At 46.4% G+C, this 19,609-nt stretch overlaps 2 protein-coding genes across 2 annotated transcripts in view; both read right to left on the reverse strand.

The window, feature by feature from the left end:
- Positions 1-884: 884 nt before the first annotated feature.
- Positions 885-14,331, reverse strand: pcf11 (PCF11 cleavage and polyadenylation factor subunit). The gene is made up of 17 exons (XM_020633406.3): positions 13,958-14,331; positions 11,456-11,581; positions 10,932-11,114; positions 10,215-10,436; positions 9,129-10,126; positions 8,751-8,925; positions 6,928-7,309; positions 6,652-6,795; positions 5,047-6,281; positions 4,794-4,857; positions 4,032-4,154; positions 3,825-3,945; positions 3,521-3,704; positions 2,691-2,846; positions 2,508-2,600; positions 1,735-1,770; positions 885-1,642 (listed from the first exon to the last, which is right to left on the reverse strand). The coding sequence occupies exons 1-17, from the start codon at positions 14,198-14,200 to the stop codon at positions 1,388-1,390; spliced, it is 4,740 nt and encodes a 1,579-aa protein (XP_020489062.2). The 5' UTR covers positions 14,201-14,331; the 3' UTR covers positions 885-1,387.
- Positions 14,332-15,349: 1,018 nt separating this feature from the next.
- ncbp3 (nuclear cap binding subunit 3) overlaps positions 15,350-19,609 on the reverse strand; it is an 11,212-nt gene continuing 6,952 nt past the window's right edge. Inside the window, exons 12-14 of the mRNA XM_020626271.3 lie at positions 19,017-19,165; positions 18,756-18,938; positions 15,350-17,288 (exon numbers count right to left, since the gene is read on the reverse strand). Coding sequence (XP_020481927.2) covers positions 16,942-17,288; positions 18,756-18,938; positions 19,017-19,165 — 679 coding nt within the window. The 3' untranslated portion in view covers positions 15,350-16,941. The remainder of the gene's footprint in view (positions 17,289-18,755; positions 18,939-19,016; positions 19,166-19,609) is intronic.

Genomic DNA, 19,609 nt, shown 5'->3' on the forward strand with positions numbered 1-19,609 from the left:
CAATTTGGATACGGCCAGGGAGAAAGACTGGGAGAGGCCGCTCCCCAATGCTCATCACTTCCTTAACTCCTCATCTCCCCCCCTTATTTGTCGCTGGTTTTGTTTGAGCCGGCTGTGACAAATATAAGTAGGGTCAGGAGAGGAAAAAAGGTCGGACAATCTGGGAGTTCAAAGTTGGTGCGTGATGTTTTTTTTTTTTAAGTTTCATAGTTCTAGGAACCGTTGAAACCCTTCCATTTTATTTATTGATTCTGCAAACTAAAGACTTATTTTAGTTCCTAGGACCCGTAAAGAGGAACCTTTTCAGCTCCTGCTTCAGAGTTGGTACCATGGTGGTGCGAATGCAGACAGAAAGCCCCCATGAGAAGTTTAGGACCAAACAGTTGGGGACTGTTGGAGGAAGAACTAGTTCTAGGGAATTCCCTGAGAACCAAAGGCCATGGGAATGTTCTGTCTGCATTTCTACACCCATGGTACTTAAAATGAAGCAGGAGCTAAAAATGTTCCTCTTAACAGGTTTTAAGAACTAAAATATATCCTGTGATGCAGAACCAATAAAAAAGAGGGGGAGGGTTTTAACAGTTCCAAGTACTATTAAGTTCCTGCAGTCCCAAAACATTTCCCTCCTTAAAAAAACCCCATCAGTGTAAGATAGTTCCTCTTCAAAAAGTCCCGAGTCCAAAAACACCAAATAAGATCACGTTTTAAAAACATCAAACTGATATTTCAGCCCTGAGACGACAATAACCGTAACCGTTGTTAATAAAGTCTAAAATATTTCAGGTTTCATTAACGACCAGCTATTATTTTTGAGGTGAGAAGATTGAGATCTCTAAATGAAAGGATGAGTCACTCGTGTGAAATAAAGATGACAGAAACAGATGTCAAACTGAACCAAACTTTATTGAAACCTAAACAACAAAGTGAAGAGAGGACCAATAATCAGTGTTCACACCAACAAACACGTTTCAGACTCTTTTATTGAAAAGCAACCAAAGAAATAAATCTGCAGAAGCTCCAACGATTCGCCTCCTGCAGAGTCTCCAGCCGTCCAATCAGCTGATGCTTACCTTTGAGCGCAGCCACAAACATCACCTGGAGCTACGAGGTGGAATAAATCAACGAGGCTCGACTGCAGACAATCATCGGAACAGCACACATACCAAAAATACTTTAATGTATAAATTAAATCATTTACATCTGTCATCCAAACTCTTCTTAACAAACATGTTCAGTTGATTCACAGAAACAGAGACCACAAAAGGTTGCGTGGATCCAAATACTAAAATGTATTGACGTTTAGGTTTCCGAGGACTCGGCGCGATAAAAACACGTTTTCTCTCCAAAAACAAAGAAAAAGTGACGCGAGGCGGCGGCGGTCGGGTCATCACTCCGCCGTCTCCTCCGATTGCACTTCAGTTAAAAGCTCCTCCTCTTGTTTTATTTCAGGAAGCTCGCCGCCCTCACTCTTCACTTCCTGTGAGGCGGCGGCGGCTACAGCGGCCTCAGCAGCAGCAGCGGCGGCGGCGGCCACAGCACATGACGTGTCCTCCTCTTCCTCCTCCTCTTTCTTAATGAAGGCGGTCAGCGGGTGCTCCGTGAGCAGTTTGCTCGGCGACGGTGTGACGTCGACATACGACGACTGAGGAGGCAAACATCAGCAGGTCAAACATCTGAACCGTTTGAATTCTTATGATTTTATTATAAATATGAGTCTCAGCGTCGTATACTCACATTTTGATAATCCTCGAAACACGATGGATGGAAGTTCTGCGGAAGAAAACATCAGACAGGTGAGGTTTATAAAAGTCAGCAGGAAGTGAGAAACGTTAATGACCCCTGACCCGCTCGTCAAATAACAACTGATACATAAACAACTTTTTTTCATGGCGGGAGGCGAGCCAACACGTCTCTGATCATTTTAACCTCCGATTACAAAAGTGACCACTTCACCATCTCTCCAGTCTGTCTCCACCTGGCATGTTGTTTTTCAGGTGTAACCAATCAGGAGAACAGCAGGCGGCCTTTTCGAAGTGCAGCCGCTCCGAGTGCTTCAACTTTTCAGAAGGTCGCTGTTGATGTCACCAGCGCTCTTTTTAACCAGCCAATCATGTAGCAGATCGGTCTGGACTCCTTGTATTTTGCTCTTATACGGATCGTGTCGAGTAACCACGTCGTCCTTGCTCCGTGTCTGATGGAGGCAAATTTGATGCTCACAGCGTTGGAAGAGAATCATCTCAAATATAAAACATGCAGTTAAACGTAACAGATCAGTGTCGGTCACACAGCGGCGGCCGTAGACAGCAGACTGTTGTCATGGAGGTGAGACGCACGTGCAGCGCTTTATTCTCATGACACAAACGCTCCAGAGCGCACAGTCAGCGTTTTCTGACCCCAAAGAAAACACCAGAAAAACATGGGGCCTTTACTGTCTAAAGCGATGGTTCTAAACCTGCGGTCTGAGGCCCCCGTGGTGGGGCGCGGTGTGTGTTCTGCTTTTGTGTTACCTTGTCGTCGACCCGGAGGGCGTTCTTCAGGAACCAGTCCTCCTCCTCTTCCACCCAGTAGGTCTCAAAGGGCTCCTGACAGATCTCACACAGCTGCAGGATGGAGAGATCAGAACAGGTCATCACTCACTCGCTCGTCAGAGCGCATGTTACATCTACAGTTCGAGATAAACGGTGTCTCACCTCGCCCACTTGGTCCTTTGCGGCTTTCACACACTGAAACTCCTTCTCCTTGGCGGCTGCCTGAGTCTTCTGAACCTCCTCCTCGTTCACCTTCTCAAAGAAGTGACTCTTTGCCCGCTCCTCCAGGTCAGCGATCTCCTCAAACTCGATCCAGTCCTGAAGGAGACACGAAAACATGCACACATGAATCAAACCCACCAGAGTCCAGGATCCTTCAGGGGTTTCCCCTACATGTTGGACCTCAGGATCTTTGTGATTAGAGACTCACAGCATTCATCCCTCCAGACACGTTAGAGAACTCTGATGTCTGCGTTCACGTCTCACAGCTGGGTCGTTATTTTATATCAATGACAACAAACACGCTGAAAGGATTCAGAATCAATGACATCACGACGCAGATTTAGATTTGCCTGGAGAACATGTTCCTACACGGGAACAGAACTTAAGCAAACATTGTAAACACGTGATTCGTCAACGCCCCGTTTTAAAAAGTGCCATCGGATGTTCAAACAAGTGTTTGTAACTGGCAGGCAGGAAGGATCGCCTTTGGTTTGAACACTTTCAAGCTCCCTTGGGGTCATGGAGGCTAAAGCTAATCGCAGCTGTCACTGGGCTGGAGTTTGGTATGATTGTCTGCTGCAACGTCAGAAGAACAGAAACAGTCCTGGCGTCATAAATTTGCATAAACTCCAAACGTCACTGATCCGAATCACTTTGCTTGAGATCTGAATCACTTAAACTACAGACGATCCAACGTCTTCACACACTGAGATTCCTTTGAGCCCTGGTTTGTAATGGAGAGCAAAAAGAGTTTGTGTGTGTTCGCTCACCCTGAGTGTGTAGTACCAGCGGCGGTGTGTGATCTTCTTGCCGGCGACCTTGCCAGCGTGGTTCTGTCTGAAGTGCCAGTCGAGGTGGTCGGCGTACATGTCGGTCTGCGCGGCGGTGAACCTCATGCTGCACAGACAGCACTGATTCCCCGAGTACAGGCGAGTCACCACGCTCTCGTAACGGCTGGAGACAAAAAGAGACGACATGAATAAAACGTTTAATCGAACGAGCTCTCTCTGTTTTGGTTTCAACATGACGTCTGTTTTTAAAGCTTTGCTACTTCAACTCTTTGTATGAACTCACGGTTTCATGTCATCTATCTTGAAGGTGGTGAGGTCGGGGACATCTCCCTCCTCCTCATCCTGCTCGTCCTCTTCCTCCTCCTCCACCGCAGCAGGAGCAGCAGGACCAGGACCTGCAGATCCTGGAAAACAAAAACAGAAATTGAAACGTCTCCATGGTAACAGACATATTACATTTTAAACGAGAGAGTGAGGGAGGTGTGCTGACCGGTGCTGGCAGTGGGCGTGGCTTCAGGCTGTGATGGTTTGATGATGCCGTTGGAAATGAGTTTGGACAGCAGGTCGTTGACGTCCACCTGACCGAAGTGATTCTCTGGAGGGACGACAGGAACTGCAAAACATCGACACAGAACATTTCCTTTAATCCCAGAAAATGATTAAAGGACATCAGAGGCCAGTTTAAGTAATAGCATGACATCATTGCAGCGCGTCAGAGTGCAGCCCGCCAATAAGCTACACAGAATACAACAGGCAACAATGGAGGACGTCTAGATGAGGTCTGCACCTCCGGGGTCGACCATGGGGCAGAGCTACATGCTGTCAGTCACAAAAAAAGCCTTGCAATGATTCTCTTAAAAACCACAGGATATTTAAACATGGTGCGTTTTGTGTTTGTTCTTTGTCGCTGTCAAGCATGAAGTGATGATTCTCTCCTCCAATCGATGGACAGCAGTGTGTCTAGCTCCGCCCTTTAGGGTCAGCTCAGGATGCTTGGCACCCCAACAGAAGGGTAAAAAGTAGGACGGTACAGGTCGGTTATTTGGGTACCATTCCAACTTTTGACAGTGGAAACGCCAATAAATGTACCGTACTGAACTGACCCACTTTATATACACTCTTATTTTGAAATTTCTACCACGTGCCTGTTTGACAGTGAGTGCCCAGCTGCGCGTCACCCTGAACTTTCACACAATCGAACATGAGCTTCGGAAAGTTCAAGATTTGTGTCCCTGACATAAGGAGATCTTACCTGGCTGTGTGAAAGGCACTGTGTTCTGAGGCAGGAAGGGCTGGTTCAGGTTCATCAGGTTCACCTGAGAACAACGAGACAACAGGGTCAGACACCAAGGACAGAAATGTATCAAATAGGGACAAAAAGAAACGCGATGAGGAACAGGTCACTCCGAGACGTGTTCACAAACTCTTGTTCAAAGGTGAAGCTTGTTACATTTCAGTTTGAAACAAGAGACAGGTGTGTGTGTGGCAGAGTGTGAGTGACTCACCGGCTGCTGCATGCCGACAGCGGGGGCAGCAGGGTTGTAGAAGGGGGCGGGGCCTGGTTGGCTGAAGGGTGGGACCGGCTGCATGTTGAAGTTGGCTGCAGGCTGCATGTTAGGCTGCGCAGGGAACGCCATGGGCCCCCCGGGGAACTGGGGATTCATGGGCTCAGGGAACCTCTGTGGGGCCATGTTGAAGTTCTGCTGGGGGGCCATGGGGCCTTCATAAATGGGCGGGGCCATCTGCCTCATCGGGGGCTGCAGGTTCTGCTGGGGGGTGAATCTGGGGGGGCAGTCATAGAGGGGGGGTCCACCCTGCTGAGGGAGGTCAAAACGGGGTCCTGGCTGATCAAAGTGCATTGATCCAGGGCCCTCAAACCTAATGGGGCCCATCTGGTTCGGGGGTCCGTCAAAGCGGGGGGGCCGCTGCTGCTGCTGGAAGCCCATTGGCCCCGGAACCGGACCTGGAGCCATGTTGTTGAAGCGCTGCATGGGGGCCTCAAAGTGAGCCAGTCCAGGCCCCTGTCCCTCAAACCTCACAGGAGGCCCGTCAAACCTCCCAGGACCCTGAGGGTGAGAGGGACCATCAAACCGGCCCATGTCGCCTCCTCTGATTGGACCATGTGGCAAGGGAGGGCCATCAAACCGATGTGGGGGCCCGACCCCCTCGAACCTGCCAGGGCCGGGGTGAGGAGGTCCCTCAAACCTGGACGTGTCTTCGTAGTGCTCGGGGCCCCCACCCTCATACCAGCCCTGGGATTGGGGTCTTGAGGGGCCCATGTGTGCGGGACCATCGTACCTGGACGTAGTGTGTCCTCCTTCGTGAGGGGGGGTGTGGCCTGGTGAGTCACTGTGCTGTAGGCCTGATAACAGTGGTCCTGCTCGGCCCGGGGCCTTCAGGATGGATTTGGGAGTAGGGTAAGCAAGGGAGGCGTCCAGGGGCCCATCGTCTGAGTGTTCACTGTTTGGACTCTCAAAGCGAGGGACTGGACTCGCCTCGGCCGTCTCTCTCGGGTGGAGAGGAGACAGGCGCTCTCGCTCAAACCTCGGGGGTGGAGCCTCTGGACCAACTGGGCTCGGACAGTTCCTGTGGACCACAGTGCCAGATGGGGGCACATCGGGCCTCCGAGGGTCAGGTAGTCTAGAGTCCGCTGGGGGGCCATACCTCCGGGGGGCATCGTAGCCACTCTTCTGCTCATCACGTTGGCGCTCCGTCAGCGGCGAGTTCCACTCCCTTTCAGCTGGAAACAGAAAATTAACCCATGAAGAAGAATGTGACTACATTGAAGGAGCGCTGACTCATCAAAGTGACTGCAGACACAAACTACATAACAGGAAGCTCATTAAGAACCTAAACTCTTGTTCTGCCTTTCTACTGACTGACTACATTTCCCATGATGCCCTGTGACATGACTGTGGTGATCTGCATCACCTCTGACCCTGCTGACCTCTCACTGACAGAAACCCTGACTCCCTGCAGCTCCAGAAACTGATCTCACACCTCTCTGTGGAGGAAGACAACAAGTAACAGGTGACTTTACATTTTCTGATCACTCATCAAACACGTCATGGAACACGTTGCCATGGAGACGCAGATAACAGCAGACTTACTGGACTCTCGGGGGTCAGCTCTCCTCCTGAATCTTAGGCCGGGCAGAGACTTCAGGGTGGGGAACTCTTTCCCGTGGTTGTACTCCTCAATCATTGGGCCAGTTGGTGGGTGGGGCTCCTCACGCTCTTTGCTCCGCCTCTCATCTGAAAGAGTTGGACACCAAGATGTTGTAAACACACCAGTCTGATTCAGTAAGCTCAGAATTCATAACCAAAATATTTAAACACCTGATCAATGAAACCTTCATTAGTTGTTGATGGAAGGTTGTTACTCACCCTGTCGTTCCCTTAGCGCCCGTCGACCAGCACTCCGTCCACCCGTCTTCTCCCCTTGCCCGACCACCTCGCTCTCCCCCTCACTCTCCTTGTCCTCCCACTCCTCCCCTGGAGGTCTGTGTGCGACCTGCGTCTTCCTCAGCTTGGACTTGTGCTCATAGTAAGACAGCTGTGCGGCGTCCATGGGGTCATGGAGGCGGGGCTGTGCTAAGAGCGCTGTGTTCAGCACCGGCTGTTTCTTGTCTGAGAAGTTTCCAGAGCGGTCCCAGTTCTCAGAGTGCTGCTGCTTCTCCTCCTGATACTGGAAGAAGTATTTGATCTGGTGGGCCATGTTCAGGAAGTCCTCCTGGGAGATCTCGCCGCTCTCGAGGCGTTTACTCGCCTGCAGACAAGAAGTCGACAACATTTACAAACTGTTTCCCAACTGAGGAGCCCTCTGCCGTTCAACTCTCTGAGTTGATTAGGTATTCATAGCGTTCACTGACGTCACCAGCGCGGAACTGCAACAAGCTTTTAATTTAACATCTACAATAAACGACACATGTTTACATCACCTGACAAACATAGCAAAACTATGATACTAACATAAACTTTGGTTTGGGTGACTTTAACAACACACGGGAAACTATTTATGTCGCTAGAAACGGCAAAGTCTGTGCCGGTGTTACGGATAAAAGAGTTACCATGTTAACTGGTGACTGTCAGCCGAGTGATTCTGGTTGTCGTATGTTAGGTGTCCTAACAAAAACCTACTTATTTAACTTTCATTTAAACATATCTCTGAAGTAATTTTGACATTATGATAATTCAAAAACGGAACAAAGGACACTTTCATTTGCGTTTGTCTGAAAGTCATCAGTTAACATGGTCACTCTTTTAACCGTAACACCAGAACGTCACTTCAGTGATATTTCTGATATTTAGAGGAGAATCCCTCTCCTTACACCGCTGTAGGATGGAAACACACAGGCAACTTTATGTATTATTGATCGGTCTGGGTCGATAATGCTGCTGTTTGAGAAGTGAAGGGCAAGAAATTCCTCATCATTCAAGAATCGGTGAGTGCTAATTAGCTAGCGATAGTATCAGTCGTCAATTTCAGTGTTCTGGTGCAGTAATCTGAGTTAAAGGCAGGAATATTTAGATTTAGTCAACACTATAATTGATGTCAGGATGAGGAGAAGTCCGATGTTTCAGGGGCCGCAGAGGTCTAACTGCATTAATCCACAAACGTCCTCCTTTCTGTTTTTTCTCGGATTAAATTGTGTAGAAGAAAAACCCGGGCTCATCTCCTCGTCGGTTAGTGTATCATATTAAACAACAACTGTATTTCATTTGAAAAATTTTAAACTAAAACAGATAAAAACACGTAGGGGTCAACTGAAACCAGTAACTTCTCAGTAGCGTAAAATGGTAGAGAGCCTTTCTTGCCCTCCAAGTGGGCGGTCCCATAAGAGTGTGATGTCACATGAAAGCTTAGAATATACATTTCTAATTAGTCACCTCATGCCAGTTTACAGAGTCGGCTCGATTCAAAATGAAAATCAAATAAAATGGATTTCTGTTTTGTTACCACGGCAACAATTATCAAAGTTCTGAGCACCCAACATCCAGAACATTATTGTTTTCAGGAGTTTGGAATATTTTATTTCCCTCAGGATCAACAAAGTATCTATCGACTTGTTTCACACACGTTTCCTCGCCTGCCGTTTCACATCGGATTGAAAGGGTTTTTGTTTCAAGTTGCTCCTTGTTATGTTTCTCCGACCTCAGTAGCAGTGTGTGTGTGTGTGTGTGTGTGTGTGTGTGTGTGTGTGACGTACCCTCCTCAGCAGGTCTTTTTTGGAGGCGGAGTTTAAGGCCTCTGGGATCTGCATGTTGGCGTCCACGCTGAGCCGATGTTTGGGCGTCCGGGGTGTTGAAGGTCGGGTCGGGGTGCCATACTGTTTGTGTCTCTGAGGTCCGGGCTTCACATGAGGTTCCTCCGGAAGCTTTGTGCTGAAGAAGAAACAAATGTTCAGTTTTTAAAGATTAAAATAATCGACAGCGATGTCGCTGTTCGCTTTGTGGATTCATTCATTAAAAGCCACCTTAAAGTGGTACATCACACGTTTGTCAAAAAGAGGCTGAGGGGGTTGTTTTCTTAAAGCTCCGTGGTTATTCTGAGAGAAGAGAAAATAAAAAACTATGAAGCGACTCACTGTTTGTTCTCCTCCCAGCCGCTCCTCCAGCGGTGAGGAGCCTCCTTCGTCTCCTTGGCTCCTCCTTCGTGGCCTCGTGGAGAGTGGGAGTCTCTTGTTTCGGAGTGTCGCTCCTCCGCCGGCCTCTTTGACCTCCTGCTCTCTGATTGGTTCTTCTTGAGAGTGAGGCGGTCCTCTCGGCCGGGCTTGCCGTGCTCTGCTTCATCTGCGCGGACCCTCCGTGGTTTGCCAGGTTTGTGAGATGGGGACGGAGACAGGGAGCTGCTCCGGGTTCGGCTCTTCGGGGATCTCCTGTCCTTCCTTTTGGGGGAGGCGGCGGGGGAACGCGACCTGGAGCGTGAGCGGGTACGTTTCCTGGCGTGCGTGCGGGCATTACCTCCGGTCTTGAACTCTGGCTTGTCGTTGGACTCGTTGCGGTCGTGTTTGCTCACAGAGCCGTTGACCAGCTTCCCTTTGTTGGACCTCTGAGGCTCCGCCGCCCTCAGCGCCTCCTCTCGTTCCTTCTTGTCAGTACATCTCTTCTTCTCCTTCAGCTCCTCGTCTTTGGTCTCCCCGCTCTTGTCCTGCGTGCGTTTCTTAAGCCGGGGGTCTTTCTTGGTGACCTCTAAGGACTTCTGGACTTCCCCCTCCACCTGTTTGCTTTTATTCTGGACATTTTTGGGCATCGGAGACAGCGGCTTGGATTTGGGTTTCTCCTCCAGCGCCTCCTTCCTCGGGGTCCTGGCTTTTTCTGGACGGTTCTTCTCAGGCGTCTGCGTGGTACTTCCTGTCGTGGTTGAGTCTGTTTTCTTCCCAGGATGTTGTTCTTTGGGCTGAGGGGCAGCTGGGGGGCCAATGCGGTTCAGGCGGGGGTCTCTTGTGGGGGGTTTTGTGTCTGCCTGAGTCTGAGGGGGGATCCAGGGTCGGACCACAGGAGCAGTCTGAGTGATGGGTTTCTGCGCAGCGCTCACTGCTGGAGCTGAGCCTGGAGTGGAAACGGGAATCACAAAGCCTCCAGCCTGCAGACACAACACCAACGACAGATTGTAATATTTCATACAAACAGAGAAAAGAAATCGAACGGCGTCACCGTTTTAACGGCCTTACCAGCTGAGCTTTGGTCTGCTCCAGCTCCAACTCGATCTTCTTCTGCTGCAGCTCCAGGAGTTGTTTCTGTTTGGCGAGCAGCTGCTGACGGATCAGCTGCTCCTGGGTCACACTGGACTGACTGATCGCCGGGGTCGGCTGAGGGGCCGTCACCGCTACAGGCGGGGGCTGCGGCGGAGGCTGCTTGGCGGGGGTAGGCGGTGGTGAGGACACCTCCTCAGACTAGAGACACACAAGAGGGTCAGAGGATAAACAGGCAGAGCAAAGTAAAGAGCTCACTTCAGTCCATCAGAGACCTGCAGCACCACTTTGATTAAAATACTCGTTTTTTTTAAATCATTTATTCATCTGAGGAACGCTTATTTCATGAAAAATCATTCTAAAATGTTTTAGTCTCAGACAGAAGGGTTTGGTGCTCGTCTTTTACACAAGATCACAATAAACTCACAACAGGTTCCTTCAGTGTTGAGAGACATAAGCGCCAGTTCTTGTGATTTAGTACAAAGACTCGTTATTATCTGGTTAATGTTCAGCTGTGTGATAGAAAACTTAACGTCTCCGTTCCTTTACTCTTACTTTACTAGTTCAGAAGTTGGAGCTTCATCTGTGGCTGTGCTTTGAATCATTAAGGTCAGAAATTTGTGTGTCAAGTGTTCGAACATCGAGAGCAGCAGCTCGTGTTCCCCGCTCTCACGTGAGGTCGCAGCTCATACACACCTGTTTTAAAAACTTGGGGTTGACATGAATGCTGGCGTTGATGGTGGGCGGCAGCGGCTTGATGGGCCAGGCCGGGTCCACCGAGTTGACCCGCACATCCAGCGCGTACATTTTCTTTAGAGGAAACACGTCGTCCCACGTGGAGCGTAACTTGAACAGACTCTTCCTAGTGTTCTCATCCACCTACAAACAGAGGACAGGACTTGGTCCACAGCTACCCACAGACACCGGAGCACAACTAAAGCAGCAGCACTTTGATGCTAACTTAGTAAATAGACATATCTAGATATTCTTAAGCAGTTAAACAAGATACTGTGATTAAAGCTGGAAATGCATAAAGCCCGCCCTCCCATACTTTTATAAGAAGCACTAAGTTATGGCATTACGTCAACAGGAGCAGAGTGCAGGGGGTCACATTTAAAAAGCAAGCAACACAACAAACAGGAGGGCAGTGAGGTGGGCTGCTAAACAGTTTAAGTTCTTAAATGTTGAAGAAAGCTAAACAGCAGCAAAGAGAACTGTACCTTTTCAAAGACACATATAAATGAAGTGATTAGGTTTTTAGCAAACACTGCAAGGTATTCTCCTCCAACATTCTTCACTATGGAATCCACTAAGTACAAAACTGGAAGCTTCTCGGCAGACGGGGCCTGGAGCAATAAGAGAACTCGACAAGTTTAGAACACAACAGGGGTTAAAAGCAACATTTCAGAACAAATGCTCAAAACACAAGAAAACAGGATAAACAGGGGCTCAACGCCCTCCCCATCACCACCCACCCTGTGAAAAATCAAAATGTGCAAAAATCAAAAAAAAGTTTAAGCCAGGTGAAGCAAAGTTTAGGAAACGAGACATCCTAAAAAAGGAGAACAGTCCAGAGTGACTCAAAGTTTTCTTCTGTCTGGATCAAAACAAAATAGTCCATAAGTCGGTCGCAGCCAGCTGAAGGTTTCACAACAGCTTTGATAGATCCAAAAACGTGCAGCAAACTCTTCCATTGTCACTCCAGTGCGCACACGAACGACCCCTCAGAAACAAGAGAAAGAAACGTCCATGGAGATAAAAAAAAAAAACAATAATTAAAAACATGGAGTCCAGTCCTCTGGAACTTTTTTTTTTTTTTTTTTACCTCCAAAGAGGGCTCATCTCCTGAAACCACTCTTTGTACTTTACCCAGCCACTTTGAATCGTTACACCCTGCGAGTTTCATTCACTCACACCGTTTTTAAGTTTGACCCCTGAGAGGTTTAAGTCTCCTCAATGGTTAAAGAAACACATGATGACCCGTTTAAGCTGCTGCGTATTAACTTTACTGTTAGTTCTAACTGAGCAGCATCAGTTATACACACTACGTTTAATCCCAACGGGCCAAGCCGGACTCAGCCGTGTGGCTCAGAGTCAACCACAGGCATACCAATAAATTACACTGGGAAATAAAAAATGACAAAAAGCACAGTTCACATTTTTTATTATAACATTTTAACCATTCAATGACATTTCAGTAAATCAAGATTCACTAGTGAATGAATGCAGAGAAACTGAGCTTCGATCTGATGAGGTAAACACGGAGCACAGAGAGGCACGGCGCTGGTCTATAGAAGGTTGAGTACAGGGGCGGGGTCTAAAGAGCCCCCCCAGCTCTCCTCTATGTTTAACAACATCTACCTGGCAAAGTTTATTAACAGAAGAAGGAAATCAAACATCTACACTGTGTGGTGTCTATCAGCAGAGAGAAAGAGGACGACCTCGACGTACAAAAAGCTCCGATTATTAAAGTGAGGGCAGCGAGGTCACGCTTTACTTCAACGCCACAACTACTCAAACTCGTCTATTACTTCACTTTAAGTCTTTTTTCTTAACTGTCTCAGTTGATGTTTTATTGAAACCGTCACCGCAGCATAACAGTTACGTCGTGTGCGCGTCTGTTCACAGTAAGTCAGAAAACACTTCCTGCCGACCACTTCATTAACCCTCATATTTCTCCACACCGCTTCTTCCTTTTAATCGTTTAAAAGTTTTTTCTGATTTGCAAAGGTGAAAGGCGCCTCCTTTGGAATACAATGGTATTACATGAGACCGCTGCTATATAGTAAACAAAACAGATAGTTAGTTAATACATTTTAATCAACTAAATTCTTAACTGTGGTTAATCATTAACATCCTACTTCACACCCAAACTATGAAACGTCTGACTCAACACAACATTTTTTTAAACGCCTGTTTCCAGTGATTCTCTGGTTGTCCAACAGTCTGATCCTCCACTTTATTAAAAAGGAAATACAATCATTATTCTTACTATTTTCAACTTGCTGTCTGAGGTTACATTCATTAATGAGCACTGATGTGTTTATATCTGCTTCATAAAGTCATTACTATGTTTTATAATACATTCATCAGTTACTAAGATCAGATGATCTTTAAAGTATCGTGAGAGGAAAAGTGACAAACCGGTTTCTTATTTAACAACGTGTTTGTGTTTCCCTCTCCTACAGACCTCAGTCAGTTCCAATAGTTAGTGTATTTCAGGAACCACACTGAACAGCCCTTTAACATTTAAATACGACGATTTTTTAGCAAAAATAATTCACGATGTCACATTTTGTAATACTTAAATCCTTTTTGATAACACATATCTTATAACAGTACATTTTATGTTTGATGCTCAGTAGTATCTAATAGAACTGTCTTTTTTAATATAAAAACTCGTTCGGGTAAATTCGGTTGTCGAAGTATCGCGATTATTCGTCTTTTCTTAAAGTCTCGTAAACGAAGTTTACATTTTGGTTTCCTGACAACTCTTTTGATTTAACACAAACTAACTGAGTTTAAACGATGTATGTTGATTATAAAGCGCCGCTGTTTTTAGTTGCTAACCACAACAAAAGCTGAACGTAACGTAGCTAAGGGACATGTGTAACACAGCACTGGGCGCCATATTGAGCTAACAGCTAGCTTAGCCTGCTGGGCCTTCTAACGTACACGGACAGAAACAGCTGGAATTTAAGTATTTCTATATTTATAAAAACCTTGCTTATTTGCGCTTCAATAATTGCGACGATATCCTTGGCGAAGTGGAGGTTCTCCTCGGCCAGGATGGTCAGCATGTTGATGTGCGGCTTGCTGTTGAACGTCAGGTCTTCCAGAGAGGACTGGTACTCTCGGCAGGCGTCGTCCCTCGCCGCGCTGTCGTCCATCTTTGAGCGGAGAGACCCGGGTAAACCTAGGCGACTCTTATCGTTGACGTGGCCATTGATTAGCAGGCAGTCCATGAACTCATGTAGCTCAATGTTCCGCTCTGACTAAGAGAAAAGTATCGCCGGATTTGTGCTGAATTTCTGCCGCTTGTCGTCTTTTCTGGTCACTTCGGAGACAACAAGATGGCGCCTCTAACTGACGGCCGCATACGTCACGAGAAAATGTCTTTAGACTCTGATTGGCTTGTATCAGCCCGCCCTCATCGGGTACTTAGTTTTGATTGGTTAGATTAAATAACAGTCACATAAACGAACCAATCGTATTAACGCAATGTGATCTTATTGTTACATAACGACGGACATGCAGATGTTTCACAACATAATAACAGCACGAGGCGCAAACATGGCGTCTGAATGTTTTTCGTCAATGTTTGGATTTAAATGAATATTATTTTAACGATTGATATTATTTACATTTCATGATTATTACAATACACATTATACCACAGACTTGCTGTGATCAGTGTGCAGCTACATGACATTATTAGACTTTATTCCTTTTCACAGCCTTGTAGGCTATCTTCTATCAAACACCTCAAGTGTGATATTAATTTATTAAAAAGTTAAAAGATCATAATTCACCCCAACATTTTTCATTTATGGTTCAAACCTCAATTTTATTAGTCACTGACACCAGAATGAAGTTGTTAGGTCATCATGAGAGGCGTAGGGGTCCAAATGTTTCTGTCAGTCGACCTGGAAACAAATCATTTATATTTTCACCGACTGAGTACTGTACGCTTGTTCTTCGGCTCGCTGAATTGCTCCTTTAGTCTGTATCATACTGAGCTTTGTAGATTCAGATTTCATAGAGGTCAAAGTTCACTGTGAAACATTCAAACTGTAAAATACAACAGTTCACATAGTTAAGAACACCTGTGTGTGTAACTACGAGTTACATGTGGACAGACAATTCACCTTTACTCTTTCATGTAAAATCAAAAACAGAAAATGAGCCCTGTGTTTCCTGGTTAATTCTGTCAGCTCACAGCTCATTGGTCGATTTATCAGACCTCACAAACATCCCACCTTATGGATATAAATAAATGTGTCTGACACGTTCTGATCACTGATTGGACCGTTCTGCTTGTGATGTCTAAAATGGTGAAAGAAAGTTTAGAAGTTATGAAGAACTTTTGAAAGGATTTAGAAACCAGAAACGTGTAACGTTCAGCATAATCTGATATTTTAATAATCATCTAAATTCATGACCACAGCGTGATGTCACTTTGGCCCCCCGACAGTTTCCTTTAAAAAAAACACAAACATAAATGACATGACTGAATCAAACAGGAGTGACGCTTTCTGACAAACAGAGGTTAAAAAAAAAAGTTTCACGTGTCAGATTTTTACGCGAGAAAAAATCGTCACACGTGTCTGACACTCAGAGTCTGTTTCATCGTTTTCTTTCTGCTCCCACAGAAACACAAAAAGACGTCTGGAGACAGAGGTGGAGCTGCAGGTGGAGACGGATCTCTTCAACTCTCTGAATGAGAGTCTTTTATTCGTCATCTTGTTTCCCTCTCCGTCCGTGTCTCTGCTCTGCTCAGACAGAACATGGCTTGTTTTTTTGTTTTTTTTTAAAACGGGGTTTGGTTCTGGACCTGGTTTAGTGTGGTTTGGTTCTGGTCCCGGGTGAGGCCTTGTTAAAACAAGCAGGTGTCAGTTCTCAGAGGACACAAAGGTCAGAGGTCAGGAGTTTTTCTGTGGACCAAACTGAGTTCATGAAACAGTGTCGATGCAGGAATGATGAGTCAGAGGAGAGGAGCGATCTGATTGGCTGTCAGAGGAGAGTCTGTTTTTATTCATCAGCACAGATATTTCACAGCAGGGTCGTCAACATACTAGAGTTTTACACATCGCTCCTCTCCAGCTCCAAATATGGTCTCTTCTGTTTCTAAAACTAAAGGTGTGGGCGGGGCTAAGTGTGATTGACAGGTAAAAACCACAAGGGCCTTAAATGTAATTTTTTTTCAGCATTTATATATTTAGGGATACCTCCTGATACAATAACAATAAGTACAAATATGGACAATTTAAGTTGATTTGACAAAAATAATTATAGCTGTATTTTTAATTTAACCAACAGAGGGCGCTCTCTGCTCTTGGCTTCCCTCGTTTGATGTCGGACATCGACTACACAGCCTCAATGAGGACAGTATTTCTGATATTAAGAAAAATAAGCTTAATAATAAAAAGTAATAATTCATAAATCAGCCTCATGTTTTTATAAAAGTTTAAATAAATGGAAAATAAAATCGTTTCATCTCTACTTATATTTTTTTCGTTTGTTGTTCGCTAAAAATGTATATTCAGTCGTTTTAACCCCTCCCCCTTTCAAGCTCCTCCCTCTCTTTCATATATGGTCAAATCTGGCTCCAGAAACATTGAACAAGATGGCGACGGCCAAAATACCAACTGTTGAGATTCGAAGTCAACAAACTGACATGTGACATCAAAATAGTCCCGCCCACTTCCTTTACACAGTCTATGATGAAACGTTAACGCATTACATAACAGGTGTCCTGACCCTGTGAGCCCCTGAGTCTGTGCCTGGTGGACCCCTCCAGTATTCCGTCCATACAGACACAACATGAAACAATAACAGAAAACTCCCCGCTGACCTCAGATCTGCAGGCGGCTCTGACGGCTTAACGTCTTTATAATTATTGTACGTAAAGTACAGGACTGAAGTTCAACAGAAACACACTCCTCCTCCTCCTCCTCCTCCGTCCCCCTGTCTCCTCCTCCCGGTCTCAGGCGTCCGAGTCGTCGCTGCTGTCTCGGCTGATCTCAATCTGCAGCGATGGCAGGTTGTCCAGCCGGCTCTTCTTCAGCTTGTGCGTCTGCTGCTCCTGTTTCTGTTTGATCATGGCGCCCCACATCTTCTGCAGCGTCGAGTCGTCTTCTTCCTCCACCTCCACCTCTTCTCCCTCCTCTCCGTCGCCTCGACTCCTTCTGCTGCTGCTACTGGCTGTGGCGTCGCTGGAGTTCTTCCTTCCCGATGAGGTGAAGAGGCCAGGTGAGCGGCTTGTTGTTCGGCGTTCCTTACGTGCAGAGCTGCCATCGTCGTCAGCTGATCCGAGTCTGCTCCAGAGCCCGCCTACAGGAAGTGACGGGTTTAAAAACATCAGATTAGAATGGAACCTGAGACAAGAGAATCAACAAGTCACGAGTCACAAGTTCCTTCATGATCCTTAGGGCTCAAGATTATTGGGGAAAAACTGATATAGATTCTCAGAGGATGAAACGGGGCCGTGCTGTGCGATTGGACAGCTTTTGAAGTGCCGTTTAGAATGACGTCATATGGTGGTCTACGTCATTGTGTGAACGCGGTTACGTTCACATCTCCCGCACTCGGGTACGCATGAAACATGCTTGAGACCACCCCTTCAAGCAGTGTAGAAAAGGCCCCAAAGTTACATGTTAAGGTTTTTGCTTTATGTTAAAATAGTGTTTGATTCCTGGTCAGTTTAATGTGATGATATTGTGCTCAATAGGGGAGAGGTGTCACCTGCTGGTCATATAACAAATTACATCATGTAGTAATGAGCAGTGTGCATCAGTCGATGACAGATGAGCCATCAGTGTGCAGAGTAATCACTTCATAAGTTGGTTGTGCATGAATGAAAAGAGTGAGTACCTGAAGTCTTACATGTGACATTGTGTGTTCTTTAAGGCAGAGCCGGAGTTTAGAGCTTAGATGTTCGGTGTATTCTAGATATGCTAATTAGCTGACATCACGGCCCCGACATGCTCGCTATCTGTCCCCCTGGCTTAGTTGGAGCCACATAGTAGTTGAAGAAGAGTCATGTCGAATTCATTACATGTTTGTGCTTAGCCTACCTAGTGCTAATTCTTTCCCGTGTTAATATTAGTGTTATTTTAGTTGCCTGTTAGTTACAAGGTTTGCTAACTGTGTTGCTCTTTGCACGAGGAGGAAAGTTTGATGTCCGTGCTTCACAATAAAAAAAATGTTTTTACAGGGGAACGATTGTATGACTGTTAAGCCTACGATAGCCTTTCTGTGTTTAATACTTTAGGTTAAAGAGACATGTAGCCTACCTTTATTTATTTATATGTTTTGTATGTTATTATAGAGGTAAGATGAAGCATTCAGATGTGTTCCTTAAGTATATATTCTGCTATTCTTTTCTTATAGAAAACCACAACAAGACCCAATACTCTGTCATATTGAATGGCCACTGAGATGCCTGTATTTTGTTTCACTACAAGAGAAGAAGTAAACAGCCATTCAACCAATTCTGCACTCTTGTTATTCATATTCTGGAATAAGGCCTGAAGTGGTGTTCTGGCCGACACATCTGAGTAAATCCAGTGAAAAGCAAAAGACTAGTGTCCCAACTGAGTTTAGTTTTATTATCTTCATTACAAGCAGACTCGGGCTCAGTACCTGAGTACAGTAGGTTTGTGTTTAAATTAACCAGACTTTGAGGTGTTTTGGGCCCGGGTCCCTAATGTGAAATCCCTCTGGATCATGAACCACACAGAAATAAAGACTTCTTAGAAAGAGGGAAACCCCAGGTGTTCTGTTCAGTCTCCTCTGTACCTGTCTTTCTGTCTTTGGAGGAGTTGGCGAACAGGTTTCTGCTGTCTTGGCTGACCACGCCTAGTCTGCGATGCACGTCTCTGATTGGCTCTCTGGCTGGGGGGGTGTCTCTGGGGGAGACAGGGGAGGGGGAGCGGCGTCTGTCGGGGGAGTACCGTCTTTTCCCCAACCGCTGCCGCACATCTGCATAGAGAGCCCATTTAAAGTGTGTGTGTTTTTATTACATCAAACAAGTACAACACCTGGATTCAAACAGCTCACCTGTCTTTCCGCTGGGGGCCACAGGGGGGGGCTGTCTGTGCTGAGAGAGGCCCTGTCTCTTCTCCTCCAGCAGCTGACGGACGTCCATCACTTTGGGCGGCGATGTGGATTTGGGCCGGCTCTGTGACCCCGACGCCCCGACCCTGTTCCTGCTCGGCAACAGAAACACAACAGAGGGAATTACAGAGAATATTTTATCAGCTGATCATCACAGAATTTAATGTATGACTTCATACGAGGGCTCCTGTAATCTTCAACACGGCTCTCATTCTAACTGTGGCGTCTACAGCCTCGTTTCCACAACGGGCTCCGGTTTGGATCAGTGCGGTTTGGTACGTTAAAACCCTGATCTTGTTTGTGTTTCCACAGCCAACCCAACCCTTACTTGTCATCGATCCCAAGGACAGGTCAGCACCTCCGAGGTCATCCACGGGAAATCCATGTGATATTTAAACATGGCTTTGTGTTTGTCCTTTATTACCACTACGATTCTTTCCACCAATCAATGGACTGCAGTGTGTCTAGCTCCGCCCTTTAGGGTCGGATCGGTATACTTGGCCCCCAGACAGAGTGTAATAAAAGTGGAACGGTCC

This window comes from Labrus bergylta, chromosome 14, assembly GCF_963930695.1.
Source record: "Labrus bergylta chromosome 14, fLabBer1.1, whole genome shotgun sequence".
Classification (NCBI taxonomy): Eukaryota; Metazoa; Chordata; class Actinopteri; order Labriformes; family Labridae; genus Labrus; species Labrus bergylta.